The 24370-nt window shown below is 36.4% G+C and overlaps 2 protein-coding genes across 2 annotated transcripts in view; both read right to left on the bottom strand.

The window, feature by feature from the left end:
- Positions 1–437: 437 nt before the first annotated feature.
- On the bottom strand, positions 438–17992 carry LOC137398666 (nucleoporin NUP188-like). The gene is made up of 5 exons (XM_068084851.1): positions 17728–17992; positions 13222–13432; positions 10562–10617; positions 6433–6562; positions 438–1004 (listed from the first exon to the last, which is right to left on the bottom strand). Exons 2-5 carry the CDS (start codon positions 13396–13398, stop codon positions 774–776), a joined length of 594 nt encoding a protein of 197 aa, XP_067940952.1. The 5' UTR covers positions 13399–13432; positions 17728–17992; the 3' UTR covers positions 438–773.
- LOC137398228 (nucleoporin NUP188-like) overlaps positions 17480–24370 on the bottom strand; it is a 101179-nt gene continuing 94288 nt past the window's right edge. The window contains exons 29-34 of the mRNA XM_068084335.1: positions 22836–22964; positions 21602–21775; positions 20608–20742; positions 18772–18912; positions 17728–17870; positions 17480–17516 (exon numbers count right to left, since the gene is read on the bottom strand). Coding sequence (XP_067940436.1) covers positions 17480–17516; positions 17728–17870; positions 18772–18912; positions 20608–20742; positions 21602–21775; positions 22836–22964 — 759 coding nt within the window. The remainder of the gene's footprint in view (positions 17517–17727; positions 17871–18771; positions 18913–20607; positions 20743–21601; positions 21776–22835; positions 22965–24370) is intronic.

The raw sequence follows: 24370 nt of genomic DNA, 5'->3' as shown, positions 1-24370 counted from the left end.
TGGAATTTATTATTACTATTGTCACAAATCTTCTCTAGAAAATTTTCCTGTGTCCCTGGCTCTGTAAAGTCAATTGTCAAGTACCTGGACAAAAAGGCATCAAGTGCCAATTTCTGTAATCTTGTTTTATCTTGTTTCTAAATTGCTAGATTTAGAGCAGAGAACACTCCCTTCCAAATTAAACACAGGCTGTTTGGTGAATTTTCATCCATTTTTAAACAGATTGAACTTTGCTACTTTTCTATGAGATACTTTTTATATATTTTCATTGAGAATGCCAAATTATTCCATTAACGATTTATGCATTTTTGTACATTTTGAAGGCAATTTATACACGCACCTACATCAATAGAGTGACAACCTTGCCATAAACTTTATATTTGCTAAAATGACCGTTCAAAATATTATTCATATAAGAGAGTAGAATGACGCAAGTGACATACAGCAATAATACGACTATATCATGTTACAATTGATGAAGGATATTATATAATGTAACTAGTCCTTACTAATACTCTCCACAATGGTGGATGGTGCTAGTTTGAAGCCTTTTCAAGGTCAAACAAATTCACTTAGCTGTCGGACAAACAATTATAGCATATTTCAGATCATAAAATAGCATACTTCCTTACTATTATAATATGGCCTTAAACGTGAGAAAATTAGCAAGTCAAGAAAAGACTGTAAAACCACTAAATTCTATAAAATATTACAAGACTTTTATATCAGTAGCCGTATAACCTCTGTCCCATTCTCAAAGACTTGAACAAAAACTATTTTAGTATGTCTTTCACAAACTGGTCCGCCAGCTTGTATAGCCCATTTTCTGCGAGAACTGAAGCGATGGCAGGACTGTGCATGCTGCGCCTTCTAGGAGAGCGTGATGCTGAGCTAGAGAATGATGGGGTACTACCGCCTGTTGATGGAGTTGTCATACCACGATTTCCAGGACTCGCAGGAGTTAGCTTTCTGTAATATCTCTGCATGCCGAGTATGCAGGCATTCTGTAAGTCAAACCAAAACTATTAATCAATGAACTGAAGGTACATTGGATACATTCGAGTATAAGCTAAAAGGGAGATGTAATAAAACATGTACAATTGAACCCTTAATATACTAGTTATATAAAAGATTATCAGTACAATTGTTAAATCCAGTGAAATCCCTACCGCTTTTATTTGGTGCATCATCATGGAATCCATTACTATGGCGCGAGGACAGCTGTTCCTAGTAAAATTACCACCCGGATAATTATCCCCCAACACAACTGCACCCGTAAAACAACTGCCACCCTCTCAAATAACAATTTTAAAAACATTTCTGTTGCTTGATATTCCAGCACATTTTTATTTTTGTTCAAAGTGCAATAAAAATTTGGAGCGAAAAGGGCACTTTATTCCCAATAGTCACTACATCGATATCTCATCAATACATCGAGTACCAATCATGGAGTTCACTGACAGTGAACATGGTCTAATGAAGCTTGTTTATGAAGGCTACATGCTAGTGAAACCAAAAGAAAAACTCCTCGCTATCAACCGCCATGCTCAACCCAAAGACCTTCCTTGTAGATTATGAACCAGCTGCGAGAGGTGCTATTGAAGAGGTTTTCCCAACGAAACAGTCAAAGGATGTTTTAATCACTTATCACAGGCTATTACAATGGAAAAATTGTTTAATCGTTCCAATTTATTACCTATGCTCACAAAGTAACAAATACCTACCGAGGGATGGTCTGTAATAAAATGCGCTTCGTCACCTAGCGGCCGAATCAAGAACCGTTTCTTATACTCGTTTCTTATACTCTCAAACTTGTCTTTCATGACATTTGTCAATTCAAGACATAAAGATGCTCAAAATTTGACTCGTATCTAAAATTTGTTGTATGTTGGGGCACTCATACGTCAAGGTATGACTGTACTGGCTGAAAACGGCATATCAGGCGAGCCCCGCATCTCCCTATTAGCATGTAAAAATGTACAATCGTTTAGTTGAAGGTTTACCTCGTACTAACAACTCGTACTAACAACTTGTTAGTACAGCGGATTGCAAGCTAACGCTACTTCCTCCCATCAAAATGTAAATGTTTGAACGTGTTGAAGGATCAAGCGTTAACAAGTGTCACAATTAATCAAATACTAGCATAACTGACTTAATAATCTTATCGAGACCCGAATTCCAGAATAGGGAGCATCACAAAAGACTTTCAAAAAGCCATGTGTTAGACTGAGATATATAGCATACAATTTACAGTTTCAGTACATAATGATATTCTTATTAATTGCTGTTAAAACTTTAAGAACAACCATTTATCAGAATTTAGGCTTTAGAATAAATAACGTTTTTACTGCATTGAAGGACTGCTTTTAATAAGCTAATAAAATAAAGCATTTTGGTGGGAAATTGTCTGGATACCCATTACCATATGACAAAACATTACATCTTTTAACATGTAAGGTGTGGCTTAGCGCTTACTGTGTCCACCATTGATTTTAATCGCTGTCATTACATGGCAAGGGAAATACATTCAATCAAGCTGCTGCAATAACTCTGCGTCTATAATAACATTATCTTTGTGTGTAGTTACAAGACACACAAAGAGGTCGACCAAAACGCTTGCAATCTGAGAATGAGTAAATACGAGCTGTTTGCTTGTTACCATAGTCTTAGCCGCAGTTAAACTTCCAATCAAACTTATTCAGTTAATCTCCAATCTCATAAAAAGCTACCATTTGTTCCCCAACTTCTACTGAAAGTGAAGCTTTTTTACCCATATTGCTGATGAACTCGGACTCCAGCTGCTTGTTGTTTTGCAATGAATAAACTGGTGGAGTTGAGTAACACATCATGTAATGGCACGAAGTCATAAGCACTGAGAATGTGCTGACAATCAGCATGCGATTGTGTAGCTATTTTAGTAATGCAGCAGAAATGAATATAATTGCAAGTGTGCTGACAGCATGATAGCCTGTTCTTTTGCAGGTGGTCATAAACTTTCGTATGTGAATTTAACTTGATTCATTCCGGCTATTTACTTTGCTATTTACATTGCAGGTGAGCCACCATTAAATGCAAATCAATACGGGTATGACAATGTGAATCTTGCACAAATTTGATCAAAAACTTACGGAGATGTATCGTAAATGTAGGATTTCCAATACACCTATTGTAAACACAGGCCAACTGCTACTATATCTACTGAATATAACTACAACATTCAGCAGTACTTAAAGAATAGAGAAAGCATAATATTATTATGCTTTATTAGTTATTTGGAGGTGTTGACTGATGTTCTAAAAAAAGAATCAAGATTGACCCACTAGAAGCTGAGATATAGCCAGCCAAACACAGGTCTACCTAATAAAGAATCAGAGGAAAACCCTTCGAAAATCTCGAAAACTGTGACGTATGAAATCGACTTAATGTTAATGTGCCGGAGTTGTGCACCCTTACCGCCGTTACGTATAATGATTGTTTTGGCTACGAGATGTGAAACGCTTCTCGCGATAGTAAATAATTTACAGACTAGCTCTGGTTTCTCAAGAAAATCAAGCAAGCATTGTGTGGTAAAGGCATTTGCCCACAACCCCTCGCCGTGATTTTTCAAAACTGAAGAGCAGATTTTGACTATTGTGCTTCAAATTTTAACTCGATCTCCACAGATATGCTCCGAAGACCCTCTGTTCAACGAACGGCGCGTGTATAGTCTATATGCGACATTCGCGATTGCAGTTCGTTTAGAATAAGAAATGAGAATGTGAATTTTTGTTCATTCATCATTTTTCTATTGTGTATCTACTGCAGCATTTAGTTGATTTTCATGATTATCGTTACTATTAACAGACTGTAAGTTCACTACAGCCATAATCTTAAAAAAAAATAACTTGACCGTGCTGCTCTTGCTATAAGAAAAGAAAACGATAACTTTTGATTTTTCTATTGATCTATTATCTTATCTATGATTATTTTTTATGATTAATATAATAATCATAATGCATATTATACAAAATAATAATATAACTGCGTATAGAATAAATGATGTAACTAATATAATTTGTAGAAAGTGATAGCAGAATGTTGCGAAATAATAGATGCGTGTAATTATTTTATTCTAAAACTAATCTACACATCAGAGGGACTGGTTCGGAATTCTCAGAGCAATGATTGTTAGGCCCAATTTGATTGTTCTATACTTCCAGGGATTAAACCAATTAAAACGCCGTGATTGTTATAGGAGAGCGATTAGTTGGTTTAATTGACCAATGGCACACAAGTCGATTTCATACGTCATATATTGATGATTACCAAAACACTTATGTTTTTTGGTAGACCTGTGTTTGGCTGGCTATATCTCAGCTTCTGGTTGGTCAATCTCCTTGATTCTTTTTTTAGAACATCAGTCAACACCTCAAGATAAATAATAAAGCATAATAATATTATGCTTTCTCTATTCTTTAAACACTAATATATACTTTATTAACGCATTACCTTCCAACTCTATGAAACATATCAGCTTCCTAATTCAATTACACATATCTTTTTAACTCTATGAAGGGTACCAGCAATGACTTCCACAAACAACTATTTGATACAAAAAATATAGCCATATTGAGAAAGACAAATTTTGCAAGAGTACAAAGAACAGAGACACCATCTGATCAGTGTTATAACCATGAGTAATAAACTACAGTAGACGCTCCTACAACTTAAATAATCCGTTCTGGTAACATTTACGTTATGAGGATTTCACGTTCTACAGACAATCATGTCCATATACATTTGTCACTTGCCTAATCTGTATTACGATCTTCATAAACTCACCCCTTTCACCCGTTGTAAAGGAAAAAACTAGACTTAACTTTATAATTAACTGATTGTACTGTAATTGTGGTATTATTGGTTTAAATCTACAACTTTTATCTTTTTTCTTACCACTTTCACTTGGTTTAGGGTCCATAATTCTACGCTAAGTTAAGGATAGCTTAGACCTTCAATATCAATTTAAATCAATGTTTTCACTTTTTTTCACACAAGAAGGTCCTATGCTGCAATGAAAAAAATATGTATATGTCTAAAATAAAGTAACAAATAATCTTTATTATAATTAGATCGTCTGTCTGTTCATATGTCTGTCTAAAGCCAGGGTTAAAGGTTAGGATAAAAGATTGCTGGCCGCGAGCCTCCAAACTCGTGACATTCAGTTTGATAGACCGAAACTCTGACGTCTGTACCAAAATCGACCACTTTTAAGTATTTATGAATGATAGAGCAGTTACATATTATCTGCACGTTATCGCCCTACCTGATGATCTCTCACGGCAACCAAGAGTACCAAGGCACTACAGTGAAACCTCGGTTCTTGAGCGCTTCGGTTTTCAACCAAAAAATTGAGATTTGTTCATCTCGGATCTCGAACATACATTCGGTTCTTGACCAAACCGGAGCATGCGCAGTAGAATTAAACGTTCGGAACAGCTCTGGGAACAGCATGGAAACATTCATTAATGCGAGGAGAAGCGAGTTAAGCTTCATAAAATCTTTACAAAAAAGAAGAAACTGTCTGGAACGATGTACCTCTACCGAAAATATTTGCTAAGGAAACAACTCCTCCAGTGGAGTTACCCTAAATTGTTTTGGAGGATTCTCCTTCAAAGATGTAAAGTAAACGTGTCATCGCTGTTTATATTTTCTTTTTACACAATTTCTGATGTAACTGATCTGTTGCATTTTTTTACCGTTTCATTGTCAATTTCTGCAATTTTTGGTATTGTATCTTAACCTAGAATGTTTTCAATGTTTTAAGAGCAAAACATACAAAATTTTTACTTTTTGTTTTCGTTTTTCATCATCATAGATGCAAAACCTTTTATTAAAAAGATACACGATCTATATCTACCCGTTTTCATTTATAGTATGTAGTACACAGTACAGTTCATAGTGTAAAATGCTAAAAAAATACTTTACTGAAGTTGTTTTCTCAGCTTGGATCGGATTAAAATTTACATACGTTAATTCTAATGCAAATCATTGTTTCAGATCTCGAACAACTCGGTTTTCGAACAATCTTCTGGAACAGATTATGTTCGAGAACCAAGGTTCCCCTGTATTATATATATAATGGAGATGCATCTACACGTCGTCTTCTCTCCCTAGAGCGGTAAGCGAAAAGATAATATATTTAAGGCTAACTGTGAGATTCTTGTTATTCATTTCAAATTTGATAACTCAAACTGACTTTACGCTTTACGTTATATGAAAATCTTTCTGAAATACGTAGCAATAGCAAAAACTTTGACAAAAAAATTAATTACATTAACTGATTAACTGGAATTAATGTTAATGGAAGTATATGTTATAGCAGTGTTTACTGTATTTGATTACTTGCGACTGCCTATTAACACACATCCTATTAAAACATCTAATATATCTTACTATTTCAGTGCCAATCTCTCTCTTCAGCATATTTGTCTCCTTTAGCCCAAGTGCACCTGATCGCAGGTAGAGCATGACCTGGGTGAGTATAAGGTAGAGTGTGACTTCTAATATGTAGAGCAGCCGTGGTCTAGAAAGAGTAATCAGTATTCAGACATCTAGAGAGAAATATCAATTTTAAATGATGTAGAGAAACTTTCTAAAAAAGGGTCACGTGAGTGTTTTGCTACAGACAACCAGACACCAAAACTAAGCTAACTGTATATCTCCAACACATAAGCGTATCTCGCATTCAAGAAGTCCCTACAAAAACTGAATTGAAATCAGAGAATTTACATATAGTTCGCATATAAACCGACCCGATAAATCGTAGCGCGCCGCCGTATGTACCTATCAAAGCAAAAGTTAGCAGAAATGGAACGGCTTAATACGAAATGTTTTTGATTGGTGAATAGTTGTATAATTAGTCTATCACATCTCTGCTTAATCGAAAGGAAACAAACATCTGTTTGCGTTGAACCAATGGAAAACATGTTTGAATTTCACGCCTTAGTTTCGCCTTGCAAGTGCATTTTTATAGGTTTTTGGTGATCATCAGAAGTATTACAGCTATGCAGGTTTCACAAATTACAGACCAATGGACTTCTGATGATTATCTATTGAGCAATAGTAGTAGAGACAGTGAGTATTTATGTTTAACAGTAATAATAATGCCTTAAGCTCTAGTAATAGTGGTAACTTGTCAGAATCAGAACATGCTCAACTTGTCAACCACAATAGTATGAAGAGGAATAAAAATTGTGCGAACGCCGAGTTACGAGCGTATAAGGCACACTCCTTAGTTTGGTAAATTTTTCTCATTCTAAAATCAACTTATATGCAAGGATACATGGTACGTATTTATGGAAGATGCTTTTGTTGATGACAATGACAATCTGTTCAGTAAAATTGCAATGCGATGGTGGTGCAGCCTTCAGAGAGAAAGTGCATAACAAGCAGTATATATATATATAATCATCAGTAATCCAGACGAATCTGTTTTTAGAAACTTTCTAATGAAGCAACTTGTATGAAAAAAGCCTTTATGTCACGCAACGAAATACACCACTTTGGCTTGATTATTTAAAATACTGTGAATTTAATAACTTATGAAGCCTGTGGATGAAACAAAAGACTTGTCTGATTGCATCTTAATGATTTACAATCCTGTCAAGTAGATGGTAAGATTAATTTTGTTTTTGAACAGTCTTTCAATTACATTAACACACAAAGTAGGCAGTCCCATACAAGCTACTAAACAACTTTTTTCCTGCTAACTACAGCAAAAATTCTTTTTATACTTGCAAAGTACAAAAAAGTACAGGACCAGGTCATGGCAAATGTATGACCAGTTTATGACTAGTTCACAACCAGTTTATGACTAGTTCATGGCTAGTTCACTACCAGTGTATCGATATTCTATTACTAGTTTCTGAGCAATTGCAGCCAGATGAGTGCCAAGCGTGAAGCAGCGGTGTCGCGGCCACTACAAATTTTAGTCGTAAAATACTGTGTAGTTTTATATATACGCACTGACTACAACATAGCCAACAAAGAAAACATGGCGAAATATTCTCCAACCAGAGAAGAGATCGGAAAACTCTGCAATGTACGAGCAACTATAATTCCAATAATCATTGAAGTATTGGGCGCAATAACACTTGCACATCAAATGTGGCTTGCCCAAATACAGGCAACAACCAACACAAATGAATTGCAGGAAATTGTGCTATTGGGAACAGCTATGATGCTGCAGCGAGTAGCCGAACTCTCAGGTCTCTGGTAGATGAACCAAACTTGGAAAAACATTACCACCTACTCGGGGTACCTACATAATTAAACAATTTTTTGCTGCGTAGATAAATGCTACATATATCTGCTATCTTTATGCAGGTTTTCATTCAATTGTATAAGCAAGCCTACAGCATTTAGATCTAAAATGAATGAGTTCATTATGGGGCAAAGAGTCTGTCGTATAAGATAACAGATGGAGAGAGGATTGTTAGCTACATTCCCAGACAGGTATATGAACTATCATTAGCTCACTTGACAGCAATAAAAAACTATAGAGCACTGTGGCACTGTTAAACCGCAACCGATAATGAAGAAACAAAGATATCGAGAACATATAAAAATATTAAGACAAATAACAGCTTGAAAGAAGAGAGGCGTATTAAAAAGAATAGGCTGAGACCAAACGGTGGACCAGCAACAGGGGATGCTCACGGTTACCATGATTAGGGTGTCATGGACAAGTAGGGTTAGTGTGTAGCACTGATCAGGTTGGAGCTAAGCATTGAGTTAACCAATACACTCATAGATCAATTAACGGCTGATACATCTATGAAAAAGCTATGCTGCGTGTTTTGACACAGAAGCAATTGTTGGTTGGATGTCCTCTCTATACTACCAATAGTCCTTGTATGACTCAAACCACGGACATACTAATCATAAATTGGATAGGGAGTATTATAATTATAATATTAATTCAACTCCCTAGAATGGAGTTATCAATTAAGGAACAATTAATCCCCATTATCATGACACTCATAATGCAAGTCATCCAAAACCTGAAAATGATAAAAATCCGCTGGTCAAGCGAGTTTGGTAACTCTCGAATCTTTACTGAATGTTTTATGCTTACGAATGATGCGTTTGAAAATGCTGCGAGAGCTATTCCATTTTAAACATTTTCACACTTCAGGCAGTTTTATTTTGATTTGAACATTCTGAATGCCCTAATGTTCCGAATGCTTCTAAGCTTCCAAGTGACAAGACTGGGTCACTAATTATTGATCTATGGGTTAATAATTAGCTAAGCAGTTTTGACCTTTAACAAACAGATCATGCAAATGTCCATCAAAACACTATCACACTAGTAACTAAACACGTGCACAACTTTAAATCTTCAGCATGCACGTCATGGTAACAGTGAACATCGGCCATATAAAATTACATGTTAAGCTGTGTCTGGTAAATTTTAAATACTAAAACTTCAAAGTGCAACAGCAAAACAACTACGCATACGCTAACTCATTCAAGATGAAATTTGTGACCTCAAAAACTTTTGTATTACAATTTTCAAAGTATTTTGAGTGAATTTTCTATTTAAATGCAAAACTGATAAAAAGATATTACCGTAAGTCCTCACGCTCAAGCCGCGCAGCTTGTGCTTAAAACCAGATGACTGACGAAAGAAAAAATAATCCTCCAACAAGCCGCGTATGCCCACAGACCGCGGCTAAAGACTGAGGTTTTGTCGTTCTTGACCCCTTCAGGTGCGAGAGTATTGAGAAGGGGTTCGCCATACCCCCGTCCTTTTGAATAAGAAAACAGGCTACATCAGTACACGTAAAAATAATTTTCTTTTACTTCCAAGTTCGAATTAAAATTCCTAAACCCTTGCATCATGAACTTACTTGCCATGTCTCAGCTAGATTTTTATTGCGCTGTTAGAGGGCTTCACGTTTATGGAAAGATGCCAGTCAAGAATGAAACGGTTTTAATAACCTATGATTGCGGTGAGTTAAACAACAGCGATAAATTCTTCTTTAGTATAAAGTATTCCATAAACATGACCTTGAAAATAAACGAGTAGGTCGCCAAAATCCCGTACATGAAAGTGTATCATGACTGCGATTCTATGGTTATAGCATGAAACTGAGCAGAGACCGCATTTACCGAGAAGCCGCCCTAAGCCTCACGTAATTTTTAAAAACTTGGCTTTAGCCGTGGCTTATGACCTTGAACCAGAAGCTGCGCCCAACAAGCCGCGCGGTTTGAGCATAAGGACTTACGGTACATATATTATGAAAATACATACTGAATAGCAGAATATAACAAAAAGGCTTTCCCAAGACTGGTCAGTAGCATCACATTGAAATAATTAAAAGGTTAGTTAATAACCTAATTGTTAACCCAGTCCTGATTGGTCAATAAGTTGCTTGTTGAGGGCTAACTGGCCAGAGCCTAAATCACACACAAAATTAACTGTAAATTTGTGAAACAGCTGTGAGAAAAGCCTTTATTATAAGTAGACGTTGCAGCATTCATCAACCAACATAACTACAGAGGGAATGAGTCAGCTCACCTTATAATCTCTACTTCCTCATCACTTAGGTGACTTCTCGAAGGAGACCTTTCACTCTACAAAGAAAGGAATAGATGTCTTCACTGCTAAGCATTATAACTTATTGCTGCCATAAAGAGCATCTGTCCATGACACTAACTTGACAAAAAATAAATACTTTACAATATCGGTAAAATAAGGATGTGTACTGTCATCATTATGCTAGCAACGATCGAAAAGAACATGACTGACCAAATACTGCCGTACAATTTACAAGAAAACTTGCACAGAAATATCAATAAAAGAAAAGCCCACCACATATCATTCAAACTGGATATAGATGCAAACTAGGTATAGATGCAAACTCATATCGTCACAAAGCAAGAATTATGGCAGCCAAAATGTTAGGTAATACATTATTTCTAAAAACAATAAATTTTAGTAAGCAAATAATAGTACACAATAAAAAAACTGCAAACTGCCCGACAAACATCACAAATTTATGTTTTATCATGACCTTGTGTTTTGAAAACTCATCAAATTTATTCATATGCAGTATATTATTGATTACCTAACAGTAACAAGAGAGACAACACCTACTATTCAAGTTCAGCATTCCTGAAACATAAATTTGCAGTATTATCTAAACATGCTTATTACCCACACTTATGATCGAGGTCCTTGAGGGTCACATCATAATTTTACCAAACACGAATCAAATTTATGCCAAGGCATAAGGGGGAACTGAATGGAGAAGGTTGGAAACCCTGCCCTAGCTATAGTAGGAACTCAAGAGTTGTCATGTTGATAAGTAATTATGTGTGAACTTACTAAAGGCTGGTGGTGCACACTATGGCACCATGTGTTGGTGTTGACTTCTAGGTGATTATTTATCAATGATTTCCCCCCCCTCCCCGCAAACCAAAGGCATTGTCAATGCAACGCGAACATGTTGGATACTTCAGATACCTCCAGAAAATTTGCAGCTATCAAACTTCCTCGATAGTTTGCCGAGTATGCATGACAGTCTGTGTAATGTGTACCACTTTAACAACTCTATTGTATAATGATAACTCTATTGTATAATGATAACTCTATTGATAGTTTGCTGAGTATGCATGACAGTCTGTGTAATGTGTACCACTTTAACAACTCTATTGTATAATGATAACTCTATTGTATAATGATAACTCTATTGATAGTTTGCCGAGTACGCATGACAGTCTGTGTAATGTGTACCACTTGGTGATGATGATCGACTGTCGCGGATTGTTCGATCCATTTTTTTATGACAATTGCTGCAGGACTAGTATTTAGTTGTTTCCGTGAACACATTGTATAATGATAACTCGATGCCGCAGACATTTGGCTAGTGTAAGCGCGGATGCATTTGTGACTGTGTGAACATTGATATCACAGACACTCCCCGAAGTATTGTGTGATTAACACTGATATACGGTGATACAGTGTAAACCTATATACGTAGATAAATTTCATGCTCAGGACTAGTCAGCAAGTGATAGACGACGAGTAATGAACAAATATTGATTTCAGTCTTGTTTTATGCCTTTAACAATATGATTGTAAAAGTACGTTGAAGGGAAACTTTTGCGAAAGAGTAACTGAGACTAAAGACCCCTTTTAAGATCCCATTGTTTTTCTGGTTAGGGAGAGTTACCGAAATAGTAAATTGATGTAATTTCATCCAACAGAAAACCTAAGCTGATCAGGAAGGATTCCCAACACTTCGGGTCACATGAAATGATCATATTTATTTGTCGACAAACCTAAACTCTAATAAGCCTCGTTGAAACAGTGCATTGCATGCACTCTTTTATAGAAGTTGGGAATCTGACATCGCCTCCATCTTTTGCAATGACTAAATACACTCAGATAGGCTTAAGATATTCTAATAAACTTCATAAAATTGTTTAGGTATACTTACACACATTAACACTGATGATAAAATTCGACCAAACTGGTTATTAAATGTGAGACTCCATTCAAACCTATTTTAACAAATCATAATATAATAACACTTCTTTCATAAACTGACTGGGCACACGATCTTGGAAAATTGACTTATTGTCAAGTTGGAACTTATTTGGTATCAATTTATTCATATCGAGAATGATCTATGGGTGACTATTCGATGCAGGGTTGTCATTCCTAGTACAGTAAATAAGTCATGGACTATACTAGAAATAATATGTCCCTATACCCCAACTAGATACTGCTAAGAAACTAGTGCAAATATTCTTGCGGCTCGGCTCGCTCATTGGATGTCTTATGCAATGCTGACACTTGGAATGCTAAATAAAGTCATAGTGAAAAAGCAATAAATATGTTACACATATTCGCGCTAAGACTCGGACCATGGATAAGGAAATATAAGGAATATATAAGTTGGCACTGCCTGAAATGTGAATGTGGTTTTGGTTTACCAAAACAACAAGCTGTATTTAGAGTTGTCTACCCCTCTGAAACATAAGCATAATTCAAAAGCATATTTATTGCAGAAGTTACCAGCACCAACATAAAATGCATACAATTTTATGCTATTTTATAAGACATCAAATAACACTATGAAGATTTCCCCGGACAAAACTAGCATTAGCCAAACAAAAAAATACTGTCTTACCTAGGCAATATTTCCATACGAGTTAAGAAATGATACACACCTTCGTCAACAGGCTGATACAGAGGCTTGTAGTGCTCATAAAGCAGCCAAAACTGGGAGGGTTTCGAACTTCGAGCGAGGGAGAAGAAAAACCATAAGTAACAAGCGGCTCGTGGCTTGCCACGTCAAATGTAACGTCGTTGAGAAGGAGACAGAGGTCCGGAGTAAAGTACTTCATCACAAGAGAACACTCTGAGAGCAGGTCGAGCAGGCTATACAGAAAGGGGTTAAGTACAAGATAACAAATAGCGATTCTACAGGAAAATTAACAAAAATGACACCATTCAAGAGCATGATATGACACAATTCACAAGTTGTAGATTCGACATTATAATTTGGAGAAAAGCGTGGTGGGTAATAATCTGAAAACAAATGGTTAGATTTGGTTAACTTTCAGTTAGTTTCTTAGCCATAACATAACCTGGCACTGTTAACCTCACTAGTACCACATCCAACCACATATTGTCTAATTTGCCGTTGGTGTGATAATAATCGATATATATATATATATATATATATATATATATATATATATATATATATATAGTGTTTGTTACTAACTTTTAACATGTACAGTACGTATATAAAACTTTAATGATTTTCACCAGAAGATATTTGTATTAGATAATTGCTGTGGGTTTCTATACCTCTCTATACTACATTTCTGTCTTACCATATAAACACTGAAACGAATTAAAAACGAATGGCAAGGGTCCACACATGTATCAATTGATATTACCTTTTGCATTTGTGTTTTTGGAAATTTTTTTGAAGGCTAATGTTTTACCATTACATCTTACTTGTTGTACTTTCAACTGTGTCGTTGCCATTTCAAATGTGCCGTTACACTCATAGTTCCAGTCACAGTGAATCTGTGAGAGCTAAATGCTTTTCATGTGGGCAAACATATTCTCTTTGTTCGGGGTCAAAGTAATTGACAAAAACAGTCCAATATCTCATCTTTACGTTTGTGCCAGTATCGAGAGGTACCGGTACCGTCATATTTAAAAGTTGGATGGATAACTTGAGTTACAACAGTAACCTTTTTATACACACTTCTATGTAATCACTGTTACATAGAAGTGTGTTAAATAGAATTCAACATATTCATAATTTTTATTTTGTTTTCTCAGTTTTTAATAACTGTATCAGTGTGAAATCTTTTTCCATTGTAATCACTGTAGCAAAACAGATTATCTAGCCATTACTTGCTAATTATTTCACATTTAAACACCTCTACAATTGTTTTAAATAAAAATAGATTTTTTATTCAAAAACTTTGTTATTACTTGGGCAACGCCTGGCATTCAGCGATTATTATAATTGAGCACAAAGCTCAGTAGTAATAGTTCCATTGTGTCTCATCTCAGTGAACTGCAATCAAGTGTATTACGCAAAGCAGCTTGTTATGGTCATATGATTCTATCTCTTCCAGGAGGAAATACTAAGCGTAATTACTAATAGATAATATTACAGGAGCCAACGCCATTATCTACGCTCTGTTGACCAGAGCTGAAAAATAGTCAACCATGTGGCTAGCTTGTTAAAAACCTCTCAGGTTCGACACTAGCATAAACAGACATCTAAGAGATGCCTGTTTATGATAGTGTCCAATGCAGTTCCTTTGCTTCTTCTGGTTGCATTATACATGTATATCAAGATATGAATCACATCACATCAAAACAGGGAATCGGCCTATTATATTTTTTGTTTTTATATGTTTGATTTTTATATTATTTCACAGCTAAAGTATACTACTAATACTACTTGCAACTAAACTATATTACTAGTAGTGCCCACAACTAAAGTATATTTAGTACTACTTGCAACTAAAGTATATTACTAGTAGTACTTACAGCTAAAGTATATTACTAGTAGTACTTACAGCTAAAGTATATTACTAGTAGTACTTACAGCTAAACTATATTACTAGTACTGCTTGCAACTAAAGTATATTACTAGTAGTACTTACAGCTAAAGTATATTACTAGTAGTACTTACAGCTAAAGTACATTACTAGTAGTACTTGCAACTAAAATATGTTACTAGTAGACTAGTAGTACTTACAACTAAGCGAGATTTCAAGGATTTTTCTACCGCAAGATTTTTTTCTATTTCTCCAAAAACAAGCATGCATATGACTGTCTGAATACAAGCTACCAAATGCTGGCGTAAATTCCAATGAGATCCAACCAGTTGTAGCCATGTAAACAATAGTTACTGCAACACTGCCCATCCAAGCCACCATCATAAAACCAAGGCTATGACTCGACTACCAGCAGAAACAAATTCAAAAACAAAGAAATGCTGTTGGAGCTCTAAAATAGCTCATCAGCAGCGCTGCTAATGACCCATAGCCATTCAACAGAGAAACATAAAACAATTGCGCTGACCCTGTTTTTAAGAAAGGACATGGAGTTTTGCAAAAGTAAGGTGAGCCTATGTGAGGCTGAAAACTGCGAGCACCTGGTGATCCCACTATCCAATTATGTTATCGAGATGCATATTCACTGAAGCTATGGCCATTATATTACTCCAATATATGCCTGAGTTAGCACAAATGGCAACCCATGCAAATCTACCCAACATGCAACAGCCAACCAGGCTTGGTGCAGGCCTCTTTAAACACCTACAATTTGTATGGCTTCATTCAGCAGAGTCAATAACATTATTATTTGATCTACGTATTATAACAACAGTCAAATCCCAGCATAAATAATTAACCCTTAATATTTGCTTCATATGTCAAAACCATCCGTGTGGCTGCATGTACTCCTATAAGGATGCCCTGTGTCTCATTTAATGAGTCACGCTGCTCAAAAGCTATGTAGGTCAAGTATTTACATAGTCTTATACATTCTAAAAAATATGTAACAAACTAAATAATGTATAAGATAAATAAAGTAATAATAACATGAGGTTTCATTGTCACTATTGCCTTCATGACAGATGAATTGAGGTCTAATCTTGGCAACACAGATGATGGACAGTGGGTAGGCAGAGGTGGCGCTAGAGCAGGTGGTGCTAGAGCAGGTGGTGTTAAGGTGGTCTTAAGCTAGTCTAATGTAGTAAACTTCAAACTAACAAAGCTTTTTATACATGATTTAATTTTTAAAATTTTATCATTAATTATCCTGACGATTCTTTCCATTCTCACTAGTTTTAGAACCTCTTCTCTGCATCAAGTTCACTTTCATCCTAAAGACCTTTTGAGATTTTGTAAAGACAACGAACAAGTTTGCTCATGTTTTTCTATTGTTTGTTCTTGTAACTCTAAAGAAAGTGTCACTTTGTTCTTTTTCACTATTTCTAACACCCGCACTACCCTTTTTTGGAGATTTATGGGTTAAACAAAAAGGGGAAGGTATGAAACAATGTTGAATATAATCCCAAATAACATAACTATGTGAAAGAGAGCGGCACACATATTTATTGGTCTGCTTACAGGACTACACCGTTTTGAGAAGTTTAGTACAATGAGTGTTGAAGATTACTCGGCAACAATTGCAAGATTACTAGATTATTGCAAGATCACTAAAACAAATATTCGCTTACATCCATGCATCGATTGTCAAAAAGATTGTGTGTGTTGAGGTGACCAAACTCGAGGTTCAACTGTAGTTAGGAGTAGATGCTTAGTCGGTTGGTGCCTCATGGAGTTGTCCTCCCCAAGTCCTTTGTTATGCATTATACAGTTAGTTCCTTAAAGATGAACTGGCACAAAGTTTTAGTAAATTTTATATAAAAGTATCGGTATTTTTCTATAATTTGTGATTGTTTTCAATGTTTGCGGTTATCTGATTGCCACAATGTTTCAAGATTAAAATCAGGATCAACTAGATAAAGTGAAAGTGTGGTTATAACGCTCTATAGTAGCAAAGAGACCGGCAGAGTAGATGCGTAACGCTGCAACTTGAACAGTCTAGCCACGATCAGCTATCCCAATGATACCCAACTAGTGACATCGCTTTGCACCTAGTTTTCTTCTGAGCGTTTGAACCGCGATCACATTTTGTCGATTTTAATGGTGAAACACCCTGGCAGTCAGAAGACCTCAAACATTAAAAACGATTGCAATGATGAAAAATACTGATACTTTTTGATAAAAGCTACAAAGACTTTCTATAAGTTTATTTTTAACGTAATCTAGTTTACAAAAATGTTATGTGAATTTACTTTTTGCTGCATTTAAGTTAGCCACAGATAAGAGGCTGAGATAAGGCATACATATGACTCACTAAACACATGACAATAAGCAATCACGCATGAACTTCACTTCCCTGACTTAATAAGAACCTGTTAAAGATGTCAAACATTTTCAACTGTGAACAGTAATAGCGAGTACCCACTGGACTTAACAGGCAGCTACAATTGTAGATAGAAAAACCTACTTAGCATGTCAAATTGTTCCAACTATGATGAGCAAGCCTGTAATACCACAGCTAGCACAGATAAAACATCGCCAGACAGTTTAGATCGTAAAACAAATAGAAAATGATAAACTTACCCTTGGCGAGTTGACGAGATGTCCACATCATCCAGTTTGGTAGCCTTCTGCCTGCCAGCCCGTTGCTTCAGCAAAATGTGCTGAATAGCTCGAGGCCTGTGCAAGAGTGCAACACAATCTTGTGAGAGGTAGCAGACTCCGACCTAACGGAAAAGACAGTCGAAATCGACGATCAAGATAGCGATGCAGATGACAGTTACAATAGCAACTACAGGTATCATGAAGCCAGGTATGATCACCATCTTGACGGTTGGGATAGCGAGATTAAAATGATACAGCAGAGAGAGGAGGTGGTTGCCTTGGCAACTGATTCAATCCATTAATCATTCTTTGACAGAGCCCACGCAGACGAAGCAAACAGGCAGTGTTGTTGCTAACCCGCATGTTTTATTCTTGTTGATGGAAATTTTCCGACTCAATTTCAAATAGTCACCTTCTAGACAGACTATCAATCACCGGAGAGATCCAGAGTTAGAATATGCAGGGCCACACACTTTCGAAATCGCATGAGAATTCAGGACAGAAACATCGTCTATTTACGTCCTGAATACTATACAGGGTTTTCCCAAAAATGTGGTTGCTTCTTTCTACATTCTGACTCGATGTTTACCAATTAGCAAAAAGGATTTCCCGCACAACGTAGCGGTCGAACGCTTAACGCTGCGAATGACCGAATGAAAGTGGATAAGACAGTTTTTATGAATATTTGAAGATGCTTGTCATCACCTCTCACGACAAAAGGTTAACGCACAGCCTTGTTCTCATATTGTTGCAGGACTTCTGCAGGACTAAGAGACGATGGTAGGGAGCAGCGAGATAAAACTGTGCAAAAATTTGTCATTTCCAATTCACACGTAGTATGAAACAAGTGATGACATAAACAGAGGTGCATGGAGCTGATGTTTTCCAACTTTAATGTAACTCATAAGCAACCGTGTGACCACAATAACTCAAGTGTAGCTAATCGACCATAACAATTGACAAAAAATAGTTTGACTTCCCTCTAACTTGCTTAATGACAATTGCTTGACTTCAATGACTAACCAGTAATTTTTTCACTTTCGCACAGCCAGCTTCTGTTGTCCACTGGTGCTCGTGTTTGGAGAGGGAAGCGAGGAGGTGCACAAATGCTCTCAGCTCAGCGATGCTGCCATCATTCAGATCTGTTGATAATCTCTCCATAAGCTAAAAGCATCAAGTTATTAACAACACAGCTACAGTAAAAACCACTGCTTGAATGTCATGGCACTCTATTTTCAACCCCTTTCCTATAATGGCGGTCAAATAGAGGCTGACGTATTTTTCAAATAGCTTATCAGAATTTTGGGATGATAAATTTAACCCTTTTACGGGTGAAGCAAATGTCGCCTATATTTTGCACTCTCCTTCGGCGGGAGCAACATCAAACCTTTTACATGCAAAGAATCTGCTAACTTACTTCCGACTTGTCAGAAACCTCTTAATAAATATGCCTTGAAAAGCCGAGAAATATGTCTACCAGTTGATATCTATTGCTTGCAATTATCCTGCCATGATATTATAGCTTGTGCGCTGCTTTGCAGTTTGTTGGAGCTTTAAATTTTTTCTTTTCATTTTAAATTTAAAGGCATATTTTCATCTTTTAACTATATTTAATAGTTGCATAAAAGCTCATTGTACTCATTGATATGTTTGCTAGTGTCCAGCCAAAACTGGTTTTTTATATGCAATAGAAGCTATGAGCGTCGATCCATTGTAAACTGAGTTCGGATTACCGCAATGATGCTATCAAATAATATGCTATAAATCTGAAAATTTATGAGTTATATATTAATAATAATCTATTAAATGCTACAAATACACATTCAAGAACAAGTGACATAAACGAACCACACTAATAATACATGCAGAAACAAAAATTAACACTTTTGAAACAAAAGTATTAGTATCGTTTGCTCGAGCAGTTGCTTTCTGATGTTGCTTTCAACGGAATGAACGACTTCTTTTGGCTGTTCAATACCTTCCACAATATATTCTTACCTCAACTCTTTTTCTGCGCTGCTGAGCTAATCGATATCAGTGTTTAAACAATTTTTAGCAGAGTAAAACTTAAATGCATTGCATTTCGTACAAATAATGATAAAATTAAGCACAACTTTTAGATTAAAACGAGTCGTTCATATATCATCGTAAATGTAAACCGTTTTTCACATACGTCGAGGTGTCAAAACCGCGTTACACAAGGAGCTACTACTAACCTGATACAGTTATTAATTATTTTTATGATGTTGCTTTTAAAGTTTTAACGAATATCTTTGGAGTTAGAAAACAACCTTCAATATGAAGAGAAACAAAAAAAAATTAACTGTTATTGATGTAACCGAGTCATTATTAGTACGATTTTGAGGATATCTTTCTACTGATAATTTGCAATTATGGGTTCGCAAAGGTCAAAGAATGTCAAAGTGGCGATCAAATGAAGGTGGCGCTCAATTAGAGGTTTTACGGTAGCTTATATGGCAACCTATATTGTGACTGTCATAGAGCAAGCCTAGAAAGTGAATGCTGAAATAAAAATCACAGAAATCCATGGAACTACAGTTATAAAGAAGTCACAACTTCGGAAAACTCACTGTGCCAAGCTAATTACAACAAGCGCCTGCTAGTACCTGCAGCTATCAGTACAAAGAATCATGGTTAGGGCTGGTCCTAAATATGGTCTGCTACTACCTGGCATACCTTGCAGAAGCCTGTCACTAAAACCTTTCACTCATTTGCTATTGGATCACTGGCATTGAATACAGGAGTAAAAGGGCATTTGCAAGACATTTAAAACCAGTTGGCAGACACTTGCTAGCACCTGCTATGGGGATTTGCAAGGGTAGTGGCGTAAAAACTCACCAGGAAGATCCTGTCAGTATGCACCGCTATGAATGTAGCAGCATGAGAGACAAAGCCATGAGTCTGCGTGCTGAGCAGAAATGCATAGACATCTACAACCTGACCCATCACATGCTGCCACGAGCTGAGAGCTTTCTAAAATAGATTAGTGAAACCGAATGCTAGTGGAAAAACCTTAGACAACTAGATACTTCACATTTACTACTAAGAGCGAGTGTTACTCCGAAAAATAACACAATGGGTTTCCTATATAGCCAGGGAAAAGCGAAACCAAATTCCACAGATAGGTATGTAATGCTATACAAACACTAAAACTAGTTCTAACAAACCGATGAGCATATTTTACATGGGCAGTAAGTAACCTATGCTAGCAGCTTATTGCTATAGATTTAAAATAACAACTTTTCGAGGTTATTTCTATGTACAAGTTGAGCAGCAGTGAGTTTTCAACAGTTATGTTTTCAAATCAATTTACGCCACAACAAATGTTCATGTAGCAAACCAACATGGACGACCATGGTAAAAACCATAAAAGGGGTGTAAAAAGTGTAACCCGAATACCATTCACAGCAGTTAAAAACTTGCAAGGCTAATATTTTCCTTCGTCAATTGATGCTTCATTGGATAAGTCATGGGCTGGCCGGGTCACGCACTCAAGGATTTTCGCCACGCACATACAAAACAAAACCTACAGGGTAGACCCACTTTTTGCGGTCTTCCGCACAAATATTCAAAAATACTAACAGATGTCAATTCAACCGGCCAAACACAACCTACAATTTGGTGAGCAACCTATTAATGTATCCGAATATCTCATATAAAATAGGCCAACCAAGTTGCATAATGGTTAATAACCATTTTTTCTCTGGAAATATACCTGCCTGCGAGCTTTGGCCAAAAATAACCAGGGTTCATCATACACCAAAATGTATTTTATGGGTTCCAGAGATAGTCCGTTATATATAAATATAACTATAATATAAATATGACTTACCGGCACATCAGCTGCTGCTACTTCCAAATCGCTGCTGCCCTCGTAGAGAGCAGAGACAGTAAGAGTGAGATGCTCGGCAAGGGTTTGGGATATGAGCTTAGAGGTTGAGAGTTTGCTGGAGAGGTCAGTGAGAAGAGCGATGCACGACTCGACGTACTGAAGATCTTTCTGTACCTGACAGAGGTAAACTCGAAGTGAGGTAGAGCGGAGGGAGACAACACCCTATCAGAATGTACGACTCTAGAATTGCGAGACTATTACAGCAAGTCCCTGATCACACAGTAATAACATAAACTACAAAAAGATAGGATTTGATGTATATCGTATAGCAAGAGATGATGTATATAATATGATAAGATGTGATGTATTAAAGTCATACCTCAACATACGAGCTTAATGCATTCCAAGACCAAGCTCATAAGTCAATTCTCTCATATCTCAAATCAAATTTTTCTTTATAAAATAACTCAACACAAATTATTCCATTTTTCTCCCTCTAAAAAAACTACCAAAAAACAGGATATTATGATGGAAAAATGTGTTTTCAGTTGTTGTAATTCACCACCTGCACTCACAAAGTAACAAATACCTATTTAGTGGTTATGATCTACAATAAAATGCAACATTATTACATACAGTTATTAAGTACGATTAATTAATTACGTACAACATTATTACGTATGGAGTTCTTACCTTACATACAGATAGTAGCGGCTCATAGTGGCATGAGAATTGACAGCAACACAAAGTGTTTGCTACACTTTTGTGACACGTAAACTCGAATGAACTCACTTGACAACAAGATATAATCCTACATCACACTAGACTTAATTCTACCTCGGTTTTTATTGTCAGATTTTTATTTTCCTTCTTCCGGTTTGGCTCTTTTTACCTCGCTCTTTGACCTTCACTTCTAGCCAGCCTATTTAAAACTTTTTTCAAACCGGTCCGATGAAAAAGATCGAGCGGTTCTGTTCTCGTTAGCGGACTCTCGAAAACTCGGCCACTTCACAGCTACATTGACAACTGTCTCATATGCTAGTATCTATAAATTGTTTTATATGCTGACACTCGGTCATATGTCCAGATATGGCTAAAAATATGATAAAACTTATGTATATAGTATGACCTTGACTTTGCTCATAGAAATAACAAAATGACAATCTTTGTAACCTGCCATGTCTGCAATCATATCGCAGTCACCCAGCTAGGCATGTCAGCAGTACACGAGTACCTTAATGTTGTGGGCAAGACTGCCAAGCAGAGCTGGAATGACATAGCTCTCGTGTAGCCTTGGTATCCACACACTCTCAGGAAGCTTCTTTATCACTTCAAACAGGGCTGAGAGCAGCACCACCCTCAGCTACAGCAAAAAGTCAGATATAACTCTTATTGTTCGTAAAAGTAAAGCGTTCAAATACAAACATAGATTATATTATATTTGAGCCTAAAATGTGGCATTTCATGTGAGGTTAAGCTTAGCATCTCTTCCCTAGTTCTACTGTTACTAGACAAATATCAAACTCAATAAGGCTTTACAACACCAGTGTCAGCAACTGCTAAAGCAGGTCTCAAAAGAAGTACCACCACTTTCTTTAAACAATGCCAACCCAGCCTAGAGAGAAGTAAACTATATATGCCTATATCGGTGTCGTAATAACTAGCTACACTTGATCTGTGTCAACATCAGTCAATGATGAATAGTTATACTTACCATCACTTGCTAAAATTTCAAGTGCTAAACATTTCAAGTATCAACCGTTCTAACAGTTAACATTACTCGGCACTGATGAGTGCCGCATTGGCTTACGATAATCTCAGTGTCACACTAGTTTATTAAGAACACTTTGCTACATCCGTTAACAATGATCCCATTTATTCATTTAAAATCTTCCAAAAGAATTACATGTGGCTCTCCTATATACAACTACACCCTAAACCAGATATGAGCGTGTCAATATCTTTATAGCGAATATTTTGAGGATTTTTCACCAGTTTTTTTCACCAATTTTAGTTCCTTAAATTATTGTTCCTTTTTGTTGTAAAAACATTAATTACTACATTAATAAATATTAGTAACCAGCTAGTGTAGTGCGCCGTGAGAGATTGTCTGGTGTAATAATTTTGTGCACAATTACTCTTCAACTAAGAAGGTGACTGAGTGGTGCAGTTGCTAGTGTGGCTGTCTAACAAATGGAATATCTGGGTTCAATTCTGTGTGGAAAGTAGTTTTTCCATAATTCTCTTAGCGTGGCTTCGGACAGACGGACATAGTTTTTATTAAAAGTGATGATTTATGACCATGTCTTTCCTGCATTTAGTTTAACCACAATTTTCTCTGACCACGTCGTATCTGGTGTATCTGTAATATAATCTAGAACAGGCTATCCTGCTGCTAGGGTGTATTATGAATAAAACTGATACTTGAGAATAACACCAATAACGACAGTTGCAATGTCCACACCTTCTACACAACTCAATATGGAACAGATAATATATATATAATATTCAATTAAATGGATTTAGAATCCTTAGGTCAACCATATGCAAGCAACTGTACAGATCTGACAAAGATTAAACATAATCACAAAAAATGGCCTAAAAAGTGTAGCTTCATCAGCCAATGTATCGCCAACATAGGTAGTATTAAAGAGAACTCTTACATCTCATTCCCTAATTTTAGCAATATACCTAGCTTCAAAACCTATTGCGTCAACATGCAGCTAATGTGGGTCTCCTTTCTCTAGGGTGTTGATGAACTAACTAGGT

The sequence above is a fragment of the Watersipora subatra genome, chromosome 6 (assembly GCF_963576615.1).
Source record: "Watersipora subatra chromosome 6, tzWatSuba1.1, whole genome shotgun sequence".
Lineage (NCBI taxonomy): Eukaryota > Metazoa > Bryozoa > Gymnolaemata > Cheilostomatida > Watersiporidae > Watersipora > Watersipora subatra.
The sequence above is the reverse complement of the archived record's forward strand: the minus strand, read 5'-3'. Positions and strand labels throughout refer to the sequence as shown.